The sequence below is a fragment of the Cyprinodon variegatus genome, unplaced genomic scaffold (genome assembly GCF_000732505.1).
Source record: "Cyprinodon variegatus isolate N-32 unplaced genomic scaffold, C_variegatus-1.0 Scaffold248, whole genome shotgun sequence".
NCBI classification, from domain to species: Eukaryota; Metazoa; Chordata; class Actinopteri; order Cyprinodontiformes; family Cyprinodontidae; genus Cyprinodon; species Cyprinodon variegatus.
This window is the reverse complement of record NW_015150701.1, coordinates 494,153-517,992: the sequence shown is the minus strand read 5'-3', so window position 1 is coordinate 517,992 and position 23,840 is coordinate 494,153. Positions and strand designations below refer to the sequence as shown.

The following is a 23,840-nucleotide window of genomic DNA, read 5'->3' as shown; positions in this document are numbered from 1 at the left end:
ATAGATAGATAGATAGATAGATAGATAGATAGATAGATAGATAGATAGATAGATAGATAATGTATATATATAAACCTATATAGCCTTTCTTGCTGCATATATATGGCCCAGCCAAGGGTTTCTCTGCATGGAGTTTGCATGTTCTCCCTATGCATGCATGGGTTCTCTCCGGGTACTCTGGCTTCCTCTCACAGTGCAAAAACATGACTGTTAGCTTAATTGGCGACTTTAAATTCTTCTTAGTTATGAGTGTGTGTGAATGGTTGTTTGTCTCTGTGTTGCCCTGCAATAGACTGGCGATTTGTCCAGGGTGTCCCCCGCCTCTTGCTGAGCTACAGTAAGTGCAAACCACAGCTGCACTGCTAATGTTATAGATAAGTTTGTTTCTATTATGACCAGAGTAAGAAAACCACAATGGCTGCTTTCAGTCTGCTCTCAAACTGGCATTGATTCCAAAACAGGCATAACATCTGTACCACTGGCTGCATATGTGTGTCGCTAACTCTCACCGTCGCTCTTTGATGTCTCTGAATATATAGATGTAATTGTACATGTGCTTAAAACATAATCCATCTTCTTATCAACTCAGCCTCTTGACCATGTTAATGTGAAGGATTGCAAAGCATGATGCTGCCACTATCATGTTTCACAGGAGAGATAGTGTGTTCAGGGTAATGTGCTGCTGTGTTTTACTGCGCAGCATGTTGCATGTATGTTTAAAGAGTGTTCTCTCTCTAACATGGCATCAAAAACAATAACTGAACTTCATTTAAAGCTAGATCAGGAAAGAACCTTGTCTTTTGTCCCCTTTATCCTTGATCCAGATTCATGTACAGAGGGTTAGGTTTTGGTACACTCATCAACTTCAATGTTAATGAGTGTATAAAAGTTTATATTCTTGTTTGTTTTTTTTTTATCAACCAAAACACATTACAACACCAAGAAACAGCTGAAAGTCAGCACAGAAAATCAAAACAATATTTTCCTTTGTCTGAAAATCTCTCATTGCTCTCCATGCCATGCAGATGTACTGAGGCAGCAATGCAGCTTTTGAAACTTTAAACCCACTCACTGACACACCGCAGACTCTGCTTGTAAAGGCCCCAAATGAAGTCACCACACAGGTCGCACCACGTAGGCTGAGCATGGCTGCAGGGTTGGAAGTTATGCCCCTCTCCCTTCTCTTCTACAAACTCGGGGTCCTGGGAGCTGCTGAGAACCCTGATGATGCCCACGCGGCTCAGGAGGTCGGGCACCTTCCCTGGGCTGATCCTCAAGGCGTTGGTTCTCTCCAGGCGCGGGGGTGAGCATGGCGAACGCAGGCCAGTCAGTTCCATCTGCCCACTGCTAGAGTTCAGGTCACGGAGCTCGATAAACTCCCCCCAAGACATCATGACCGTCGGAAGGGAGCATTAAGCATCATCACTGATGGAAAGAAATGTAGGAGGGGGAAAACTGAAGCAAGGTCTGTAGCAATGCTGCTTTTATCATGAAAAAAATATCTATTTGATTTTTTCCATTTCTTTTTATTGCAAACTGAATCAACTAAATAACCTGTGTTTCAACAGACATCTAACACCCTGATATCTAAAAGACATTCTAACTATAAGGGCTGTCCAGAAAGAAATTCTGCTTTCACACAAAACCAAGGTGTGAACACTCCCTTAGATTCCTGTAAGTATAGTTTTCTTAAGATGAGATCCACATTATGAATAAAGAAGCCTAAACAAGATAAAGCTAATCAGACATCACAATATTATGTGGATACGCTCTACTACTGTAGAAGAGTCTGATCTAATTTTGACTAAAAAACTCCCCAACACACACGGTGGCTTTCCAGTTTGTCTGTTTGGCCTAGCCTTTAAACTGTACTACGTTGTTTGACCATTTTGTCATTCAAATAAAATAAAACAATGTCAAAATAAAATGAGATGAAATAGTAAATATATTAAAAGGTAAGCTCAATTATAGTTGTAGGTCAAAACTAAACAAAGTATTTTTACATTCAGAATCAGAATCAACTTAATTCGGTTTGTTCAAACAAGAATTGACTGTTTTATCAGGAATCGTACTAATTCTGTATTTTCAAAGTCAAATTTAAGTATAAGGAAAAAAACAACAGCAACAACATTGTTATCAATAAATGTAGAGTCCTGCTATAAATTGGAGAGCAACTTTCAGTAGTTCAGTCAAACTTTTCTCTTACATTTTTTCAAGGGCGGTCCTAAACCGGGGCCAACAGGGGCCCATATAATATTGGTCCTGCCCCTTGTTATGGTCCCTCTCTTTAAGACAAAACATTAAATGAACTTCTTATGATGATATGATCGGGCACATAGACGATAACTGACTGGTTGTTTGGACGAATTTAGTTTCTCGTTTAACGCTCAAAAATTTGACCAATCTTCACCCTCGCACCTTTTTAGGTTTTTGTGAGGATGAGTCTGAGAAATGTATTGCAGAGAAGAAGCCATTTGGCAGCTCTGTCATGGAGCTACTAGGATCTGACTAGAGGAGGACACCTTACTTTAACTTTCTGTTCATATTGATGCACAACGATTTTGTGTCAGCTTTGATATCATAACCAGAAGTAAATATTAATATATTTTGGACCCCTAAGAATTTCTAAAACAACTTGTAATGAAAGACAGTGAGCATGGGGTGCTTGTAGGGACTGAAAAGATGTCCGTCTGATGCTCTTCAGTAGGGGATCCAAGTTTAACATTTAAAAGGAGGTCTGAGGCCCTAAAAAAAAAAAGGTTATTAAAAAGCCTTTATTGGTACATGGCTAATTTAATTAGGGCTACAACTATGATAATTTTGCTAATTGATTAATATGTTTATCATTTTTTCGATTAGTTGATTAATAATCGGATAGCCAAAGTCTAATTAAAGAAGATTATTTTCCAAAATTAAACCAGGTGAAACTCAAACTTTTCCACTTTAGGGGTTCTGGATAGAGCACATTGAGAGACGATAAAAACATTTTTTTTTTATCTTAAATGCAAAATGTTTATATTTAATTATACAAATTTAATAAATTTACTAAGTGGGTTGTTCTGTCAGCTAAAAGCATATTTTACAGTTTCTATACTCCAGTTAACGTTTAATCTATCGCCTCATTAGGTGACAATTATTTCAATAATCGATTAACAAATCAAAATTGGTTAAAAAATAAATAAATAAATGGGTCTTTTTTATATAGGATTTCAATTGGAAATTGGAATTAGCTACAAATGAAACAGATAAAATGATACTATTATCTATATTCATAGATTCCATAACCTAGTTATAGTTCAGGACATTTTCTTTCAAGCAATGATCTATTTCTTATCCAAATTTCATGACTGAATCATTAAAATTCTTCTTTTTATTTTTTCTATTTAACAATTAATTTATTACAAAACATCTTTACGCACCTTTACCAGACTTCTAACAAGGGAAGACGATTTTTCTACTTCTGTAAAAGTTGATTAAAATATAAACAGCTACGCATCACAACCTCAGACTAAAAGCAATCATTTTAAATAGTGATATGTTTCATAAAAGTAACAAACTAGATCCTTGTTGTGTTATTCTAGGTTTGCTCCCTTTAAGCGCAGAAGTGTCTGTGGTGTAAACTTACCGGAACAGAGGAGAAAACCACTCCGCTGTGGCCGCTTTGTCTTCTAACTTCTTCCATCAGAGCAGAGCTGAACTTTGCGCACAAACATGGGGCTGTTTCCAGGCTGTGGAGGAGGAGGGCAGCCCGGCGGCGGATAACGGGACGCTGAGAGGAGGGACGGTGACCCTCATCAGCCTCAGCACAACATCTTTTACTTTTTTATCTTTTCCTCGGTCGGCTCAAGCTGCTCAAGAAGGAAGCAGTTGAAAAAAAAGAGAGTGAAAGATGAGATTGAGCTGCACAGACATCCGGTGAAATGTCTTCATGTATAAGGAGGGAGGGGGACAGCTGAGTGGGCGGACAAAGTCCCCAACCCTCCAACCTTCAGTCCCTGCAGAGGTGTAGAGCTGTCATTTGCACCAGCAGCAGAAAAAGATAAGACAAAAAAATAGCAGATGCAAAATAGTCTTATATATTTTCCGAATATTTGCCTATAGTGACATGAAAACCCTTCACACAGAAAACTGCTCAGCAACCAGGGAGAGTAAAGTCTAATGATAACTGGGGGAATGTAAATGAACCAAATTAAGGACATTTCCTGAAGTGTTTTGCAAAAGTTTCCCTTTCTGCTGTGTTTAAGCAAGACAAGAAATAACAAGGCAATGGTTTTCTCACACTCTGCTAAACTACCAGAGATCCCTTTATTTCTTACCGCTGCAGTAGGTCCACAAATTGAGTTTGTGGGTAATTACAAATATCTTGGTTTTACTCTCGATGATGAACTTACTTTAAAAAAAAAAATCACATAGCAAATCTATTACGAACATTGAAAATGAAGATTGGGTTTTATTATCGAAATGGATCGTTTCTGTTTTCTATCATGTTCTTCTTTTGAGTATCCAATTTTGCTTTGCTCCTTGTTTCTTAGTTTTTATGGTTTAATTCTTTGTTTATTGTTTTCTTTGTTTGTTTGTTTTTTCTCAGTTACTGTTCTTGGTTCTGTTATATTTTCTTTTTAGTGTTCAGTTTTGCTTTGCTCCTTGTTTTCTAGTGTTAGTGGTTTAATAATTATTTTGTAGGGTTTTCTAGTTATTTCCAGTCTTCCTGTTTTTTCATTTGTTGCCCGCTGCTGCCCTCCTGTGTTCTCCTTTCTCCATAGCTCCTGTTTTGTTTCTGCTCTGTCTTCACCTGTTCCCAATCTTCTCATTAGCCCTCTCTTTGTCTCTGTCTCCTTTAAAAGCCCTCTCTCTACAGTTCCTCTTTGCTGGGTCCTTGTCTAACCTCTTCAGTCTTCTTCCACTTCGTCTCTCTGAGTCTTCCTCCTTGAGTTTTGATTCCCTGATGTCTCCATGTTTTTCTGGGGGGTTTTTTCTTATTTTTTTTTTTTGTTTTGAATTTTTTTTTTTTTTTTTTTTTTTTGTGGACTCCTGGTTTCATGTTTGTTTTTTGGACCTTGTTTCCATTTTGGATTTTGGATTCTTGGTTGCCTGTTTGTTTGGACTTTGCTTTTTTCCGTTACTCCTTCATTAAACCAACCATGAAATCAACTCTGCCTACCTGCCTCTGCTTTTGGGTCCTCAACCCTCAAACAAATCCTGACAGTTTCTCACTCAAAGCTAGAAGTAAATTGGTAGCAGCAACATTCCTGCCACTTCTGGATTATGGAGATGTCTTATATATGAATACTTCAACCAAATGTCTGAAATCATTAAATACTGTTTATCATTGTGCTTTAAGATTTATAACTGGTAGTAGATGTTTGATACATCATTGTGATTTGTATGCAAAAGCTGATTGGCCCTCTTTAAGTGTTCGGAGAAACAATCATTTGATGATCCTTATATATAAATCTCTCCTTGGACTAACACCAACATACATAAGCTCTCTTTTGCATAGATCTAGTACATTTTTTACGCTCAAATGTCTTTATTCTTCTACATGTTCCTCGTGTTCGAACTGATAAAGAAAAGAAAGCATTCAGTGTGTTTGCTCCTACAGCGTGGAATCAGCTTCAGTCTGAGCTCAAGATGTCAGACACTATTTCATTGGACTTATTTTGAGCGGTTCTTAAAGATAGATAACACGCTTCTATGACACAGTGTCAGTGCTCTAAATAGTTTTTATTGTTTTATATTTGTGCATATGTATTAATTGGTTTTAATTTTGTAACCAGGTTGCAGTGTATTGCAGATCTCTGCCCATGTCGCTCTTGAAAAGTAGATCCAGATCTCAACAGGGTTTACCTGGTTAAATAAAGGGAAAAAATAAATAAATAAAAAAAAGACTGTATGACACAATGTTTTGAAACTTTATTATGTTAAAAAACCACTAAACATTAAATTCTATTTAGGATTTCTGCAGGATATCACATACATCACAAATGTCATGTTTCAGCATCGTGCAAATGGAGAATGGAGATTTTTTTTCTATCTAGAAATGTTGGTTCCTCTTCATCATTCTCCGGTTAAAGCAGATTATCTCGGCTCTCTATCTGCATGTCCTCCTGGATCCTCTCCATAGTGTCAGTCATCAGCTGGCAGGCCTTCTTGTGTTTAGGCCAGTGCTTCACCTGGCATGGTCTTCAGAGAAGAAAAACATGACAGAGGTCAAAGTAAATCAGTAGGAAAATTTGATTTTTTCCTTTACAAATGAAGACTGATCTGCATTTTTCACCCCCCAGGTCAATTTAATCACATTTTGATACACCACAGCTGTCAGACTCTTGAATAAGTTGAAAACAAAGCTTCAGTGCTTTCTGATTGGATGGAGAGTACCTGTAAAATAAGTTTTCAAGTCTTGAGGATTTTGACTAGGTCGTCTAATAGATGAATATGATTAAAACATTCGTTTTCAGCTCTGGATGTATGTTTATCAGCATTGTATTGTAGAAATGGCATTTTCTACGTCATTGTCAAATATTTTTCAGCCTGTAACAATTTTATTCTAAGGGATTGCACTCTGCATTTTATTCTTTTTTTTTTTTTTCCAAAACACAGCATGTAGCCTAAAAGTTTCAAGCTTGGTCTAATCAGATCAGAGCATTCCTATTGGTTGTCCTTTAAAATTATCAACACAAACTGCAAACAAGAACTTTTATGGCTCAACAGTAGCTACCTTCGTTACGCCATCCATTCTCCTCCAGTTGCCACCTCTAATCAACGCTCTCTTCACCAACCTATCTGTTTACGGTAGATGTATTTTTACGTCTTGTTAGGTTTGCAGTTTTTTCTGCTTTGCTCTTCCCATTTTGTCATCATACGACAATTGTTCATGAACAAACATAAACTGGTTTACATCTTTTCTCTAGATTAAAGTTTTCATGATAAAAAAAAACCCCACAGGTGTCAACAAGTGTTTTTTTTTCCAATTAAGAGCATATTGATGACATTCACACTGTACTGGAGATAATATGTCTTCTAACAAGCAGGAGAGAACAAAAAACATAAGAACATCTAAATTTATTGTGGGGAAAAACATTTTTTTTTGGCTGTAAGTATGTTGTTCCATGTTGTGTGTTTTTTGTCATACTGTCCTGACCATTTGTACTAAGTAAATACAATTTAGCTAGTTTCCCTGCAAATCACATGGTTAGCATGTGCTCATATTTATGTTTCCAGCTAGTGCATGGTGTTCTGTCATAGCTTACAGTACAACTGTCCCCAAACTGGAAAGCTACTTAAAATCCAGGAAAGTGTGGGTCCATTGCTGGATGGCGGGTCCTGGGGACATAAAGATTGTACAGCTGCAGATGATTTCTACAACTAAAAATATCTGATTAATGATGGTGGGAAAGGGGTGTTAGGTTATCTTTTAGACCCCTATCAATAAATAAAGTATTTAAGATGTCTCTGCTCTTAAAAAGCTGTTTTATTATTATTTCTTTTTTCCTGGTTTCAAAACTGGCTTTTGGGATGTCATGTTTGCTGTGTTAATTTTTAGGTGTTTAATAAAAGCAGTGCATAAAAAGGTCTGAGATTTAATAGTTTCATTTTGGGGTGTCTGTCTATGTGAACTTTATTTATTTATTTGCAAAGGAAATTTATTAGAAAGCAATAAAACTCTCACAATAACACCCTTACTGAGACAAAAAGAGAAGTTTATTTAGGGAAAAAAAATGTTTTTATGACAATTGTCTCTGAGAGAGAGTGTTCAGAGGTTTAGCACTAATTAGCGATGTGAAAAATCAGCCCTGTCTAATTATATTTAAAAGCTATAAGCAATTATCAGACAGGTGTATTTTTAATATGGTTGGTTTAGGTCCAATAATCTTGGAGAAGTTGGAAGAAAAGAAAAAAAAAGTGTTGCAACTAACCCCTGCTCTGTTTATCAAATAAATGAGTTTGAATGGAAACAGCTGTGTCAGATTTTGATAAGGATATTTAAATTGTATCGGAGCAAAGGATGCTAAATATTAATTCAGGCTTCATTTTTACAAATTTCTGTTCGTGATATCTTTTGCCAAACTAATGGGGAAGCCTTTCCATTAAAATTTTAGTAAAATACAGTAAAATTTTGGCGATGTAGCATGTAAAAATGTCAGTACTAGCCCTCCATATCTTACCTGTTACAGTACCACTCTATCTGGCATCTAGAGCATCTCTTTGAGGCCTCTTTACCACAGGATCCACACTTTGGTTTCTCTGGGAGCAAACGCTCCATGACATCCAAGTTGTATGTCTGGGCCAACCTTGATGAGAGATTTTTAAAGCACCAGTTTGTGAATTTCCCTCCTATATTCTTTCACATTGCACTCAGGTTAGTGTTTCAAGGATTACTTACCTCTGGGCCTGATGTTGTAAGTCACTGTCAGATGGGCTAAATGTTTCTTTGACCTGATATTTTGCTATCGCTTTCCACTTCCCAGAATTGTCTCTGACAATCTGGCTCCACATTTCTGGGATCTGAACATAAAGAACATCTGAGGGTGAGAGCACGGAAGAATGGAATGAAGGTACATGTGTCAAAGTGACTGTACCTGTTCTAGAATCAGCTCTTTCTTTGGTGGAGCCGGGTCTGTGACAGCAAGATGAGCCAGGAAGCGCTGGAGCTCAAGCAGGATCGGCAGCTGATCGATCAGCACGTCTGTCAAAAAACTCCTGAGCTGGGAACAGCACAGCAGCAATATTCAGACATCAGCACACCTCAGGTTGTAGGGATACTCAGGAGAATATCTGTGCTTGCAAAAGGATGCTCAAGGTTGTCTGGTTATGTAATTAGTGCTACAGGAAGAGGATGAGAAGCTCATAATAGGAGGAAGTAGCATTAAAAAATACATCTATGGGGACTGGATCTGTTTTCTACAAGGAAGGAGGTCAGATAACATGTAAAGGACAATAATCTGGAACAGTGGTACTTCCAAAACATTAGCTTAAGTCAAATAAAATCCTCTTACTCACAAAAACCCTTAAACACATAGAAACACATATAGTTAGTTTATATTTTTGTTTTAGTTTTTACCTTTAGAAGTTGGTTCTTGTTGAAATTGTTGAAGTCGTATTTTCTTTGACATTCTTCCTTTAGTATCAAACTGTACAGAGCCAGCCAGACCTGGCCATCAAGTTTAGTCATCTTCAAATGGTCCTCAGCAGGAATCCTCTGCCATTTGCCATTAATGTACTTTTCTACTCCACCTAGAGGGGGCAATAGAGAGCAGACAGGGCCTTACAAAAGCATTCAAATTCCTAAGGCTCATTTCTCCTCTTTTCCACAGTATTTGATTGGTATAGTTACAATTCATGACATATTATTGCGTTTTCATTTCGTACCTTATATAACTCATTATATACTACCATTACCTAAATGAAGATTTTGGACGCTCACTCTGAGAAACTTTATTGAGCGATGAGCAAACTTGTTCCAAGCAAAACTGCTTCAGGCACAGACAGTTACGGTTTATGTTGAAACTAGTGTTCTGCTTTTCTACATAAGCTTTACTTCCCATCTGTTGAACCTTCAATTACATTTGGTGGTCAAGTTAATAAACAACACACAGTAGATATAGTTACTAGAGGTGGTTTAAGCTTTAATACATTTGGAAAAATGTTTTCTCTGACTGAATTTTTATGTCGAAATTTAGTTTTATTGATTTCATTTTAGTCTTGAAAATATTAGCATATGCGTTTTTTTGAACTGTTGAATATTTCATTCTTAAATAGTAAATTAGATGTTTAGATCAGTTACCTGGTACTTAAACAAGCCTTTTCACTAAATAATTTTTATTGAATGGCAACTTTTTACTTAGACCAGAGTAAAATAAAAATAGTTTTGTCGTACTTGAGAGAAATTTCTGACAATTTTAGCCACTTCGAGATTCTATTTGATAAACAAACACAAGGCACGGTGTAATAATTATGTGAATAAGTGGAGGGAAAAGGTTTTTAGAAATAAAATCTGAGAGGTATAGCCTGTATGTGTATTCAGATCCCCCTTTTACTCTGCTACCTCAAGATAAAACCCAGCAGACCTACAGTACGTGGGATTGAATATCAGGATGGAACGGCTGCTCATCTAAGGCTTTATTGGTCTGTTAAAGAACATAAGTAAAAAAAAAAAAACAATAAAGTTGCAAAATGATTGCAAGATGAATATCTTTATGAAATCTTATAAATTCTAACAAAGGGTCATATTCCTATGTTTTAAGTGCAGGTATTAAGATCTACCGTTTACGCTCCGACTCCAGGGGCAGGACTCTATCAGCTGAACCAGCACACATGGCATATTGTGCGTACACAGCACACGATTGATGACACTGATGCTGAGAGGAAAGAGATGACACATTTGTTTGGTTTTTTGCATCCTGCTTGTTATCTATGAAACGTTAAAGGTTTCCATTCAATTTGAAAAACAGAAAATGTAACTTCAAAGCAATCCCTCCATCATGTACCTGTCAGAATGATCTGCGATGTAGCTCAGAACAGATACAGCTTTAAGAGAGATTTCAAACTCCAGTGCCGTATTCTGCGTCTGCAGCTCCTTCATTAAGCAGAAATAAAAGGATGTGACTCATATCCCTGGTTTGAATGATGCTGCAGTGTGGAAGAGATGCAAGAAAGCGAACAGAGGCATCAAAAGTTTACCTCTATAGGGGATAGCTGGTTCTGTCGATCATGAGCCGCAGCATGGCCCTTGGTTGCCTCACTGGCCAGCAGAGTGAGTTTACGATGGCAGTAATCCACCAAGTCAAGAAGAGAATCACCAGCTGCCTCACAGGAATCCTAAACTTCCAGAAACACAATACCTGATAGTTTGACCCGCAAAAGTATTCACACGTATGATATCATAATGCAGATTAAAAAAAGGGGTTTGGTCAAATCAAAGCTTGAGATGTTTAATGAAGAACAAATTCAAATAAAGGTTTTTCTATAAAGAACGCAAACACATGGCATTTCGTTCAGCTGTTAATTACTAAAATAGATTAAAAACAAACAGAGATAATTTTTCTTCCTCTTTTAAAATTATATTTAGTTTAACTGCCATATAAAAGCTTAAAAATACAATTATGGCTGGGAAGATAAAAAAAAAATTATGTAAAAAGTTGAAGGGTATGAACTAATAGGTAATGATAGCACATATCATTACATTTTCCTGATGCTGCAACCTTGCTTCCAAAGCAAATTAAAACATTTACAGGCAAACAAAGACTCAGGAGAGATTAGAAATATCGGAGAACCTACTGACCTTATGAAACAACACTGTTTCAAGCAGGTTGATGATTGTAGCCTCATGGTGGATCTAAGAGAGACAAAATGAAAATTCGATTAAATGTCATGACAAGCTGATCAGAGATGTTGCAGATCTCATTTTCACACGTACCAGCATGTAAAGATGAAAGGTGCACTTAGGGTTGAAGTCTTGCAGCTGGCATAGGATTGGGAACACTTTCTGCTTCCACACCTCCACAAGGATCATCTCATGGACCAGAACAGGTATCTGAGAAAAGAGGAATTGATCACTCACCCTGCTGTTAGTTATCACTTTGTAGATATAAGAGCTTGAGGTCACCTTTCCGAAGGACACCAGGAGCTCCTTGACAAACTCATCGTGCATGGCTGAAGCATTCAGTATGGCCTGCATATTTAGTCTCTCAATATGTTCATGTTGTCTGAACCACCTGTTAACACAGAAAAAGCTGTGAGAAAAGGTGAGGGTTTTTAAAAACAGCTACAATTTGAGGCCTTTTTCTATAATCAAACCCATACATAGGGAAAATATACCCACTCTTAACCCTAAAATTATAAAATGTTTCCCCAGTCTAGCTGCTCTCTGCCTTTGCTCAGACATCTTCCAGCTTGGCAGCAGTTGGAATAATTAAGTGAAATGTGCTCAAAGAGTAATGAAATTCAGAAAAACCTACTTTTAGTCCATGCTGGACTAATAAATGAGCCTCAAGAACCTGCTTTTTAACTGTCAATCCTGTATGAAAGGATTGGTAGTACTGTGTTGTTGAAGGTTTCTTTTTTTCAGTTATTGTGAGGAAGCCTTTTATTGCATGATTCATGCAATAAAATGACTTTCTGGTAGACTACTATACCAGTATCTCTGCTCCTTAATTAAACAACATGTTTGTATGAATATTACACAGTTTGTACTTGCTAAAACAGAAAAAGGCAGGGAAAAATCGTGAATTTAAACATGTTTTCTTAATTCAATCAGGTTTTCTTAACAAATCTTCCAGATTTGTTCCTTACATTTCCTCACATTTTCATTTTTTCCTTATATAGAAAGGCATCACAAGCATGACACTGCCAGCACAATGTTTTATAGGGGCTAGGGTGTGTTTTTAGTAGATTTTGCAATTTAAGTTTTCTGCCTCACAAATCATTTTAAATCAATCAATCAAAAGTCTTAGTTTTGGTCTCATTAAACTATTATATCTTTTGCGCTTATTACATGGCTTGTGGTAAACTACATAGAGGCCTTTATAGAACAACTTAATCTAGATCACAAACAGGTTATTCTACCTTTTTATTTAGGGATATCAGATCAAAGGCAGTTTCTTTAACTTTGCCTTATAATTTTTTTAATTCATATCACAGAAGGGATCTCTTTGTTCTCCCAGAAACGTTACATTAGCATACATTGGCTCATGCTAACGTTAGTTTGTGATCTTACCTCGCAGAACCCACTTCTTTGAGGGAGAAAATATCCAAACTTCGAATAATCCCCTCAGCTTCAACAGGCAGCACCACCGACGTATCCATTTCCACAGTCTTGATTATTTCAAACAATGTCGGGCAAATTAAAACATTTACAGCCGCTCTGGTGAACTTATTTGATAATGTCCAGCAGCCAGGGTGAGATATACACAGACAGTTGCCAAGGTAACCGTTTTACCTTGTAGTTTTCAGTAGTCGCCACTAAGGGGCGCCAGAGTTTGATGTAAAGTACCAAACAACGGGGAGGTTTTCTAACGTCGATTGACTGTTCCGTTGCTAAGCAACGCCGCCTTGGATTCCATTGTTTGTAGCCAATCACAGCGCCTGAGCTGAGACGAAGGTATAAGAAAGCCGAAATTCAAATCCCTGCTCGCAAAATATGCGATTAATAGGATTAAGTAAGAGTATCAATATATAAACGATATATTCTTATCAGCTCATATAAGCAATGAATCAAATTTAAGTCAATGATTGTGTGAAGACCTCTAAACGTATTGAGGTTTTTAGTGGCCAAAATTTTCTATTTTCTGATACCTGGAAAACAAGATGATTTGTACCTTGAAAGCAAAAAGTATATAAACAGTTCTGACATTTTAAATTTTAATTTAGTTCAGTGATTTTGTAGAAAGCATTTACTTACAAGTCTTCAGTAAAATATTTGTTATCCGTTTATGTTCACAGTTTAGTAAATGTTGAATTGAAACCTGAAATAACTGTAAAGTAATAAAAAAAAATGTAGGTTATAGCTTGTTCTCTCAAAATCCTAAAAAGACAGATCCTGTACAGTGTCATTACAAAAACAAAAAAAAAATATTTAAAGGTGAGATTTTAAATACTTATGAGAGGATTTTATGTGTTGCTATATTTTGTGTTGCTGCAAAGGTTAATGTTTCTTACTATTTACAGTAAATACAGGCAATGTAAGCAGGATATCCAACAGTGATGACTGTATTTGGTCTATTTATACAGTGAGCGTAAAACAGAAAAGAAACAACACAATAAATCAAAGCATGAAACAGTTTGAACATAATTTTAATTTATATTCTAGTTATCAACTGGACAGTCATTCCCTTGAATTAGAAATGAACACATAAATAATACTATAAAAAAAAGCAAAGGTCATTACAAAATACAGTTTGAGCTTTACTTCTTTTCATTCTTGACAGCTTTGGTTGAGGCTTCATGGAAGATGGCTTCATTTAAGGTCACTTCCAGCAGATCACTATGTTAGGGTCATTTTCCAAACGTTCATCCAGCTCCTGGTAAGTGATTCCTGTAAAATCAGCACAATTGAGGCAAACCTGTTTTACTCCAGCAAAGTTTGAGCTAAGATTGGCTGCTCAACGTCACATTTCTTAACAATTTATCACAAAAACACAAACCCGCATTTGTTTTTTATGCTAAAGTGCTAATGAAAACTTTAGAGTTGATTAGAACCGTTGCCTACTTTACTCCAAGTCACTTCAAAACACTTAACTACTCTGAGTTTAAGGCAACAAACTGATGATGGGTCATTTTTTTGTTTAAGATTTGCTGCTTTAGAATGGAAAACAGGGTTAGTTTTACGCCAGATGTAATAGACGCACAACTTAAAAAGGCTCTGCTATTGTCTTTAAGTCTGCATTTCATTTTAACAAACGGTTTAGCAGTCATAAAGATTTTTTTAGGGCAGATTTAAAATGAAAAAATATTTTATTCAGATTGGCTTCAACACTTTGGACCTCTCCCCGGTTCTTGGTTATCCTGTAGGTAAGTCAAGAGTTGCTCTCTTGGAGTAACTTTGGTTGATCAACTACCTCTGAGAGGATTTAGATATAAAGGCTCTCAAAACTTTCCAAATCTTATGAGACTGATTGATTTAAATGACTACATTTATTTAATAGGTTGATTTTAGTGACTATATGATTTAATAAGGGGACACAAAGGAGCTAGGTTTGAATGAAGCACTTTTTTCTCTCAATAAATAAAATGCTGAATGCTAGATATTAAAGGTAGTCAGAAGAATTATGAGTACCCGCTCCCTGTTTTATTTACGGTAACCCCCTCTGTTGGGTTTCAACAGACCAACACACTTTGGATTACTGTTCGATCTTTAATTAGCTTCGATTATATTTCTAGGTTCTTTCCTAATTCTGATGCGCCGTTGATGAACCATGTGCCTATTGGTCATGGAAATATGTAGTCAGTCATATAGTTCTATAAATAGTGTGCTGAAATTTTGCAAGGATTTATTTTTTAAAACAAGGAAGTGTGTAAATGTTCCATGAGTCTGAGAAAGAACCAAAAATTGCCTGAGTATAGGATGAGTTATTAGGATGATGCTAATGATGACTGATCTGTGCATTGTGAAATAACAAACCCAAAATGCTGCTTATAGAGAGCTTCTGAACGTGCCTGTTTTGCAGCAGATCTCATCGTAACTATGACAACCGGTGTAGAGGCGAGGCGGCCTGCTTCTCTCGTCCCGGACCACCTTCACAGGATACTTCTGAAGCCGTCGAATAAGAGACTTCATCAGCCCGAACTGGATTAGCCTCCTGAGTTTAAAACACAAAGCGAATCAGCAGCCAACTCAACATGCTTTGAGAGCTACTCTGACCAGACATTTCCAGAGAAGTTAAGTCATTTCAGGAAGTGAAACGATGAGCTACGCTGACCTCTCATCGACTCTTTGAAGCTGCTGCGAGTAGCGGGAGCAAAGGTCTCGCACCGTAGTTCCAGGACTGAGACCACAGTAGAGCTGAAACACATCTCTGAGGCTGGCCCGTTTCTGACCTGATGATGAGGCCAAAAATCAATCAACATCTGGAAATGAATCCATTAATTTCATTTAGTAGCCCTCTTCTCCCTTACCGTGCTTGGAGACGTAGCTGAGGCATTCGTCCTGAATGGACTTGTCATCAATGAGGCTCTGAACCTTCGGGGTTGTGCAGTAGACATTGGAGTACTAGAAGAAATAAATAACAGCCAGTGGAGATGACTATAGGTTTCCTAAAAAGATGTTAGCTTTTTTTTTTTTTTTACCCCATTTTTCTCATAATTAAGCTTTCCTTTAAATGCTTGGAAAGTGATAACACTTTATGTATACAAAAACATGTTAAATTGTTTCTCAATTTCGCCAAACAAACAACACTACAAACAACAACCCTTTAAATGAATCGAGCAGCGTAGATTTATAGCTATTCCATGATGTTGCTAATGCCTCAGCAAAAGCTTGATCACCTCCACCTGTGGCACTAAAAACGTTTGGATAATGAGGAGGCAATAGAAATTAAATTGGATTAAACCATTTAAATACAGTAATACAAATATTAACAATATTAAAACAATATTTAAAAAAACGTAGCTTTTTAAAAAAGGACAGATTTAATAAAAAAAACTAATCTGTTAATTAAATTAAAGAGAGCTGCACAGGATTATGCTCCGATTGCATCACACAGAAGTGACATCTGAGAAGTTGGGGAACTAGAAGCACTGAACTGAACCAAAGGTCAACCTGAATTTTGTCAGCATTAGAAAAAAACAAAACAGAAAATGTCCTCCATAAAGATAGAAAGCTTAAGAGACTGTTGGCTTCTTCTTTCCCTTTTATTCAATGTATCAGCTTTTAAATGAAAATTACTAACAACAAAGTTCTTCCAGCCAACGGCTCTAAAAGTAGAGAAAACTGTTAGAAATGCTAATTAAACTTAATTCTCCAAAATAATTCCCCTTTCTCAATAAAAGGTTATAAAATGATGTTACGATGTGGTGCAGATGTTCCTATATGACCCAGGATGATCAGGATCCTGGCTGCGGCTGGTAGATTTCTGAACACTAATCCCTGAAAGGCCTTGGTTCTAAAAGGATGTGGAGGCGAAACAAACTTTCAGAATGAACCGATTATGGATATAAATAGTGCAAAGCTTGATAAAGCTTTCCACAAACTTACATTTGTATCTTTTAGAAAATAAAAAAAAAACAACAGAGAATTTGAATCTTGAAAACAGTTTTTCCTCATGTGTTTAGAGGCTAATATCCTAGATTTTAAGGCTTGGGTTAATTTCAGGAACATTTTTAGATTTGTCAATGTGCTGTGAAATCAGTTCCGTACCTGAAATATCGACACCAAGGTCACCACACCGTAATACCTGGAAGAAAAAAGTAGATACAAATCTATCAGTTTTAATTGTTTGTCCTGGGATTATGAAATTTATTCAAAAGCAGCTATATGTTCAAAGAAATTCAACTGTATTCAAAATATGCTATGCTAACTCCTAAGAAGTGCAGTAGCATTGCTGATAAATGTGGACTGTGGGCTTAATAGTGTAAGGTAAGAGGGGCCGTGTTAGAGGAAAGTACTCACAGTAGGTTCTGCACCGCAATACGAACAAGATTCAGCTCAACGTCTGCTTCAGCAGATATTTTCTGAATGTGCCTGAATCCATCGATGTGAGGCAATATCTAAAAGAAACCAGAGGATGAACATAATCATCTGAAGCTCTGTGGCCTCATTTGTTTAAAGAGTCGAGAACTTTATCACGATTTGTGGGAGAACATGGTTTTTATTACTGTACAATAACACAGTAAAATCAGTAAAGAGAACCATAAGACAAGCTCGTTTCCAGGTATGAAAAGGTAAATGAGAAACGCCTCACTTCACCTTTTCCGACAAGATAACAAGCATTACGCGCTAATCTTTTTACCGCTGCTTCTAGGAAAACTAGGATATGTCTTATCATAACATCTGTTGATATTTGCAACCACGCAGTGCTCATCCTGCCTGTTGAGTGGTGAGGTCCCACTGAGATTTAATAAAAAGCTCTTTGCATTCAGTGAAGACAGGCACGTCATATTCCTGGACAGTGGGGGGGTCCCTTCGCTGCTGGATGAGCTTCAACTGGATGGTGTTGGAGTCGTCTGTGGGGAGAAAAGACAAAGCAAAATGAACACGTACAAAATAAAAAATAACCCTTACCAACCAGCAAGAACCCCCAAAACAAACATGTTAGATTCCACTATCCGTATTTGCCATTGATTTCCATTTATTTGTTTGGTTAAAGCAAGACCCTTACCCTAAGCCTACAAATCACCAACACATATCTAATCCTAAATTCAGCTCACATCTTAATCCTAAACCTAACCTAAGAAGTAGACTGTTCCCCACACGATACTGTAAGTCCCCACAAAGTAGCATAGTCCTGGGAAACTGGCCCCACAAGAAAACAAATACTTCAACACACACACCTCCCAGTTATGGGAGTTTTCAAAATAATGCTGTTAAGAGACACAAACACAGTTTTCTGAAAAAGTCTGGTAGGCTGAAAGTAAACCACCCACAGATTCAAACTGCATTTTCTTTAGAATTCATTCAAAATGAAAATAGGAACAAAGTTTTATCCTTTTTGAGCCTGTGCGTTACTTTCACATAGGAAGAACAGGGTGATACAGAGTTACGGTTTGGTTTAAATGATGAAAAGATAAATGTCCAACTAGTCCATTTCTCAGAGAACCACATCTCAGAGGACACTTTCACTTTTCTTCATGTTACAACCCCAAATTGAAATAAATCTAGAGATTTTATTGTATAGACTATCAGCTTTGAATTGTAAAGTAGAGAGAAAATCAGGTATGATTTATATTTTTTCCGCCCCAATCAGATCAAAGAAGTGTGCATTAAGAGATTTTTGCACTCTTTACTCTGATATTGTTTAAGCTTTGGCATAAAAAAAAGGAAGATCCTCAAAGAGCGGAGGAAAGCTGTGCTGTGCATCTTACTGCAGACGATAGTGAAGCTTCAACTCAAAATGACCCATTGTTTAATAAATGCTTTTGTTTTGATAACAAATACAGGGTAACTCTTAAGAAAGCAAAATGGTTACTGTAAAACGTGTGAACATTTGGCAAAGGTCCATCTTCCAGCATATTAAAAAAAACAACAAACACAACCAGGGCAAAAATAAAACAGGTTGTATCAGAGCATATATATGAGTTTGCAATGGGCCAGTCAAAGGACTGAACTGAATATAGTAGGATTGTTAGCGTCAAAGATCAACTATTATTATTTATAATAGTATATATATTATTTAACATATTCTTATAATCTGTTTCTCTCTTTTTTTACTTGCGTAAACAAAAATAATCTGTCTCAACAACTTTAAGCTTTCTTATTTACCTGCATATTTCTTGAATATATTGGTTTTCTTACAATGTAGATCTGGCATTAATTTCTCATTATTTCTTGTGTTCATATGTATCGGCATGGTTTCTGCTTCCCCCTGAAGAACAACTAAGGATGTTTCCGTTTTATTCTATTCTACATTCGAACTTTGCATTTTGTTGGTCCTCCACATAAAATCCCAATAAAAAAAAGTACAGTTTAAGATGGTAAAGCGAAAAAAAATGTGGAAAAGTTTAAGGGATATAAACACTTTTGGAAGAAAACGTTATATGTTTAGGAAGAAATGCTGATTTAAAATGTAAAACCACATAAGACGCCAGTATGTAGCCTTGAAGCTGTGAATCATTGCTCCATACATAAGAGTTTTAGTAGTAGTAATGATTATAATCATTATAAAGACTTTATAGGCAGGTTATAAAACCACCAACTCCAAGCTGTCATTACCTGGAGTGACTGCTGGGGGAAAAGTACACCCTTTTACTCATATGTTTTATTGTATCAGCACATAATAAAACTTATTAGACCTTATCTGGTTTCTAAAACAAAACAAATACACGACACATTACACCTTATCATTGCTGAACTTAAAGTATATTTGCTGAGGCCCATTTCCTGAAGTTTTCTCCAATGACTTTACATTCTGAATCAAACAGTATCTTGGGGGTTTTATCGTACAACGATGGAGCTATAAAAAAAACATAATATATTAACACAGCTCAGCCTAAGGCTGGGTAATATAGTATATTAAAAAAAACTCTAATTTCTTCATAACAAATTTGATGAATTGATTTTTACCCCCCAGGTTTAATAATAGACAATGACGGGAAATACTTTTAAAAAACTAGCTTTAATTTCTCTTCTGAGAGTTGATCTAAACTCAAAGTGCAGCTAAGGTAAAGCTTTGAAACATGCGTATAAAACAAGTTGGCAGGACCTGCAATTGTAAACAACGAAAACATGATATGCAAGATGTTTGCCACGAGTGGTATGGCGCAATGAGCTATTTCATCAGTTTTGACCAGAAATTTAAAACAAAAAAGTGTCTAACTTTTGTCACTACGAACTACGGAAGCTCAAGGAGTACACTAGAGTAAAAGAAATTCTGATTTTCCAAAAATTCAACTTCATAGAAAGCTAGTTTGCCAATCAATAAAACTGCTTTAGCCTTTAGGCACTGACAACCATCTTAATGTGTACTATAAATATTTCCAGCCTGTTTCATTATAAAATAAATGTTGGTTGAAAATCCTTTCAAGTCATCAGGAATAAGCCTCAGACAGAATATTCCTGTTTTGGGCGGCATAACGGATTCCTTCTGCTAAGATGTCTCCGAGTAAAGTAACAATAAAATGGTTTTTTTTATTGATTTTTCTGCACAATTTAAAAAACCAAAACCTGTTTCTTTGTTTACTGTGTAAGACATAAAACAAACAGTAAAACACAAAGTAATACCTATGGGTAACGTGCAGGCTCCTGTGGCATTAAGATCCTCTAACAACGTTGACATAATGGGTAAAAGTTTTTGCTTGCTCTCCTCCTTTGATATAAAGCCACTCTCCAACTGCAACAAAGCAGGGGGCAAGAAAACTATAACAACTTCTAGGTCATTTCACTATGAAAGTATGAAGGGCAAAAGATGATTACAGGAGCAAATAAATGTATTACTCCTCACCTCCAGAGTCGTGAGGTACCCAGCCAGCTTCTTGACAATGGGCTCTAGAGCACAGGTATTGGTCTGAGCATCACAGACGAAGCCGAGGTTAAAGAGGAGAGCGTTTCGGCTGTACTTTTTATGCTCGATGCATACAGGACAGCCAATTAACTTCTTCTCCATGGCAGTTCTACAAAAACATCAATTGTTCCATTGGAAAAGGAAACAAACCAAAACATTTAGAGAGTAAAAGAAAACGATTTCAGTGAGACAGTGTCTGATGACCTACACTGTTATTAATTTGTTTTGCAGCTCAGGCTTGGTGATGATGTAAACTTGAACTGTATCAAACAGCTCCCGTGAAATGTACTCCTCTGGGACCTGTCGGGACAGAACAGAGGAATTAATGTACACCACAATAGTTCGGTGTTAAATCTCTTCACATTTAAAAACAGTATAAAACTCACACAGGATGGGACAAAATTCATATCAAGGTCTACAGGAATGATTCACTTTGATCCTCATTCCCTTAATCAAATTTTCAGTCATGTACTTCTGTAAAAATGTACACTGTGCAGGAAATTGGAAATTATGATTATTTTTTTTATTGCATGGGAAAAAATGACTCTTGCTTTAAGCATCTTTAGGTTGATCACATCACAAGGAGCAGAAAAAAAGGAGATAATTAGCTGACATCAGTAAGTAAAAAAAAAAAAGAAGGTGCTGTCATCAGTTGCAAGGGTATCAACCTCACATGATTTGGTTAGAGTTAAAGTCTAATCACAATAGCTGATGATAAAAATGATCATTTTCAAATTTGAAACATTCCTGTTTCCTGTTTGGCTTTTGTTTCCCCTCAGATCAGTGATGGGCATAAGCATCAGGATAAATAGGGAACAGAAAAATGGTTTCAGTGCATTATTTCTGCTAGTGATGGCCTAATGGTTAGGGCATAGAGCTTTGAATCCTGAGGTTCTCAGTTCCCGTCCCACTCCGGCTCTCTGAGCAAGACCCTTAACCCCCGATTGCTCCCCGGCCGCCCCACAATGGCAGCCCACTGCTCCTCAAGGGGATGGGTTAAATGCAGAGGTAAATTTCTCCAATGTGAGATCAATAAAGTTAAATTATTATTATTAATACAGATATGATGATACTTTAATGTCTTTTATTATTACACAATAAGTCACATTTTCTGAAATCTTTACACTGATCTCACATACAACTCATAAAGCCACATAAAACATGAATGATCAACTGTTCATGAAGTTATTCGACTAAAAACGTTTATTTAAGAAGGTAAAACAAAACAAAAAACTGGGGACAGTCATCTTATAGTTTGTTATCACATTAAATGCATTTTTAGTGGAAGCTTAATTGTGGATGGTAAGGAATTGCAATAAAGAGCACATAAAACAGAAAAACTGGTGTTTTGCATTTATCCTAGAGGAAGCCAGAGCGGCAGCCTTTCCTCCTTTTTTTAGATTCAAACTTTGTTTAATAATAAAATGACTGAATCCCCTCATCTGCATGTTATTCAGCTGTAAACAGGCCTGGTAACGAATCACTTATTTGATTCAGGTGTGTTGGAGAAATGATGCATTTTAAAGTTGTGGGATCTTAGCGCTTCATGTCTGTCACCTCTGGGCTAGTAGCATTGACAGCATTGCTGGCTTACCTGGTATGTTATTTTTGGCCCAAGAGTGGGATGAAACTCACTGAAGAATATGCACTCTATTCGAGTGGCCATGACGAAAGTTGTTTTTGCTCCTTTCTAGATAAATTAAAATCATTACTAGATCCTCCCCCCACCCCCCGTTTGTTATGCTAGCTAGCTATCGCTAAAAAGAGCAAATCGGGATGTCTACAAATGATTACAAAAGTTCAAATGTTTTTACGATGTTTAAATATAAAAATACTATTCGAGAGGGTTTAATAGAATGTGTCATTGAAGAACGCTGCAGATTTTGAGGCACATCGTCCAAACTGACCAGCTCGAGTTGCAACAATACTGATGCGTTCACAGACCATCACGGAATTTACTGATACACACACTATAACCTAGGAAATGAGAGCACGTGAGCTCTAAACATTTGTGACATTACAACTACACATTTTGTGCGTTGAATATTATACTATTTATTATTCAAACGTTTTTATATATTTTTACCACAGGTCAGTCACGCGATAGGGTTAAAACGTCACAAATAAGATACGTAATTCTCAGTTAACGAGGGATTTTTTCATAAAATTACACCTAAAAGTCGTAATATATGAGTCTGGATACAATTTGAAATGTCTGCCCGCTATTTGACACCTAAATATAACAAAACAATTCATTAAAGGACCGATTTACCACATTCCTTAAAGGAGACACTGTTCTAAGGAGGCAGAGCGCATGCGCAGGATGCGTAGCTAGTAGAAGCGTGTTGCGTCATAGAGACGCAGATGTTCGACGTCATACGTAGGAACAGTAGCGTGTCCTGTCCACATGTAAATATTTCATTTAATGTTGCGAATAGAGTTTAAAACATCCCCTTTAGAGTTAAAATTGGTACATGAAATATCGCTTTAAGGGAGGAAGCTAAAAAATATTGATTTGTAGGGGTTTCTCTGTATCAACGGTCTATAGACGGTCTATTTAGGCATGTGGTGGAGAAGAACCCTCAGCAGAAGCTGCAGATGGTGTTTGGGATGCAGGCACAGTGGGGCAAAGGTAATGATGAGTTGTTTTCTGTATAAACTGCTCAGCAGAACATACTGAGAAAGCAGTGGAACCCAAATAAGAAGTCGTGTCAGCATTGTTGACAGTCGGTGTGAATGAGTCTAAAATAAGACGCAAAACAAATACGTACTTTTTATAGTTTCAGCAGCTAAGCAACTCAGGCAGAAAATTATATAAACAATCAACATTTTTTTAAAATTATTATTAACCTTTGTTAATGTGCAGTTCGTGCCTTTCTTAGTTTAAAAAGACCACATTTTTGCAGAAAAAGAACATTCCCAGCAGTAGTAAGCAATAACCATATAATAACTTACATTAGACAGCTCTTAAAAGTCCGAATAGTTGGACATAGGATATAATTTATATCTGTTTTAACAATAATGGAGAATTAGAGTAGAATAAGGTAGAGATAGAGGAATTAAAGGAAAAACATTTCAAAAATATTAGAAAACAATCATTTCTTATGAGGGATAAATAAGGTACCACCACATTAATATTAATCCCACCTAAAATGGCTACAATAACATACACACACACACACACACACA

General features: G+C 36.7%; 4 protein-coding genes across 6 annotated transcripts in view; 1 reads left to right on the top strand and 3 right to left on the bottom strand.

The window, feature by feature from the left end:
• rassf1 (Ras association (RalGDS/AF-6) domain family member 1) overlaps nt 1–3,883 on the bottom strand; it is a 15,780-nt gene extending 11,897 nt beyond the window's left edge. Inside the window, exons 1-2 of one of the 2 annotated variants that reach the window (XM_015382095.1) lie at nt 3,626–3,883; nt 1,081–1,425 (exon numbers count right to left, since the gene is read on the bottom strand). In XM_015382095.1, coding sequence (XP_015237581.1) covers nt 1,081–1,394 — 314 coding nt within the window. In that variant the 5' untranslated portion in view covers nt 1,395–1,425; nt 3,626–3,883. Of the gene's footprint in view, nt 1–1,072; nt 1,426–3,625 lie in introns of both variants that reach the window. The other variant, XM_015382094.1, reaches the window with a different exon arrangement.
• Nucleotides 3,884–5,759: 1,876 nt separating this feature from the next.
• On the bottom strand, nt 5,760–13,173 carry zmynd10 (zinc finger, MYND-type containing 10). Of its 2 annotated transcripts, XR_001481434.1 has the most exons (13): nt 12,716–13,173; nt 11,606–11,714; nt 11,417–11,533; nt 11,282–11,335; nt 10,681–10,818; nt 10,488–10,576; nt 10,264–10,358; nt 9,062–9,234; nt 8,580–8,705; nt 8,384–8,505; nt 8,166–8,291; nt 5,978–6,183; nt 5,760–5,847 (listed from the first exon to the last, which is right to left on the bottom strand). XR_001481434.1 is itself a non-coding variant. In XM_015382050.1 (12 exons), exons 1-12 carry the CDS (start codon nt 12,802–12,804, stop codon nt 6,069–6,071), a joined length of 1,353 nt encoding a protein of 450 aa, XP_015237536.1. In that variant the 5' UTR covers nt 12,805–13,173; the 3' UTR covers nt 5,966–6,068. The 2 variants fall into 2 exon arrangements, 1 of the variants encoding a protein (XP_015237536.1); XM_015382050.1 differs by lacking the exon at nt 5,760–5,847 and having other exon boundaries at nt 5,966–6,183.
• Nucleotides 13,174–13,497: 324 nt separating this feature from the next.
• On the bottom strand, nt 13,498–22,907 carry nprl2 (NPR2-like, GATOR1 complex subunit). Its single transcript, XM_015382083.1, has 11 exons — nt 22,246–22,907; nt 20,860–20,951; nt 20,592–20,760; nt 20,372–20,480; nt 17,522–17,658; nt 17,105–17,202; nt 16,853–16,889; nt 15,613–15,706; nt 15,417–15,534; nt 15,154–15,296; nt 13,498–14,032 (listed from the first exon to the last, which is right to left on the bottom strand). Exons 1-11 carry the CDS (start codon nt 22,315–22,317, stop codon nt 13,965–13,967), a joined length of 1,137 nt encoding a protein of 378 aa, XP_015237569.1. The 5' UTR covers nt 22,318–22,907; the 3' UTR covers nt 13,498–13,964.
• A 137-nt stretch (nt 22,908–23,044) lies between these two features.
• hemk1 (HemK methyltransferase family member 1) overlaps nt 23,045–23,840 on the top strand; it is an 8,849-nt gene continuing 8,053 nt past the window's right edge. The window contains exon 1 of the mRNA XM_015382084.1: nt 23,045–23,283. Coding sequence (XP_015237570.1) covers nt 23,215–23,283 — 69 coding nt within the window. The 5' untranslated portion in view covers nt 23,045–23,214. The remainder of the gene's footprint in view (nt 23,284–23,840) is intronic.

What these genes read in the sequence shown, in the direction of transcription:
- zmynd10 (XM_015382050.1), bottom strand. Translation starts at nt 12,804, where the DNA reads ATGGATACGTCGGTGGTGCTGCCTGTTGAAGCTGAGGGGATTATTCGA. An exon ending in AAAGAAGTGGGTTCTGCGAG is followed by an intron (nt 11,715 to 12,715) that starts GTAAGATCACAA and finishes CTGTGTTAACAG; the next exon opens with GTGGTTCAGACAACATGAAC. An exon ending in AAGAGCTGATTCTAGAACAG is followed by an intron (nt 8,506 to 8,579) that starts GTACAGTCACTT and finishes CTTTATGTTCAG; the next exon opens with ATCCCAGAAATGTGGAGCCA.
- nprl2 (XM_015382083.1), bottom strand. Translation starts at nt 22,317, where the DNA reads ATGGCCACTCGAATAGAGTGCATATTCTTCAGTGAGTTTCATCCCACT. An exon ending in AGCCTGCACGTTACCCATAG is followed by an intron (nt 17,659 to 20,371) that starts GTATTACTTTGT and finishes TTCTCCCCACAG; the next exon opens with ACGACTCCAACACCATCCAG. An exon ending in CAGCTACGTCTCCAAGCACG is followed by an intron (nt 15,535 to 15,612) that starts GTAAGGGAGAAG and finishes CCTCATCATCAG; the next exon opens with GTCAGAAACGGGCCAGCCTC.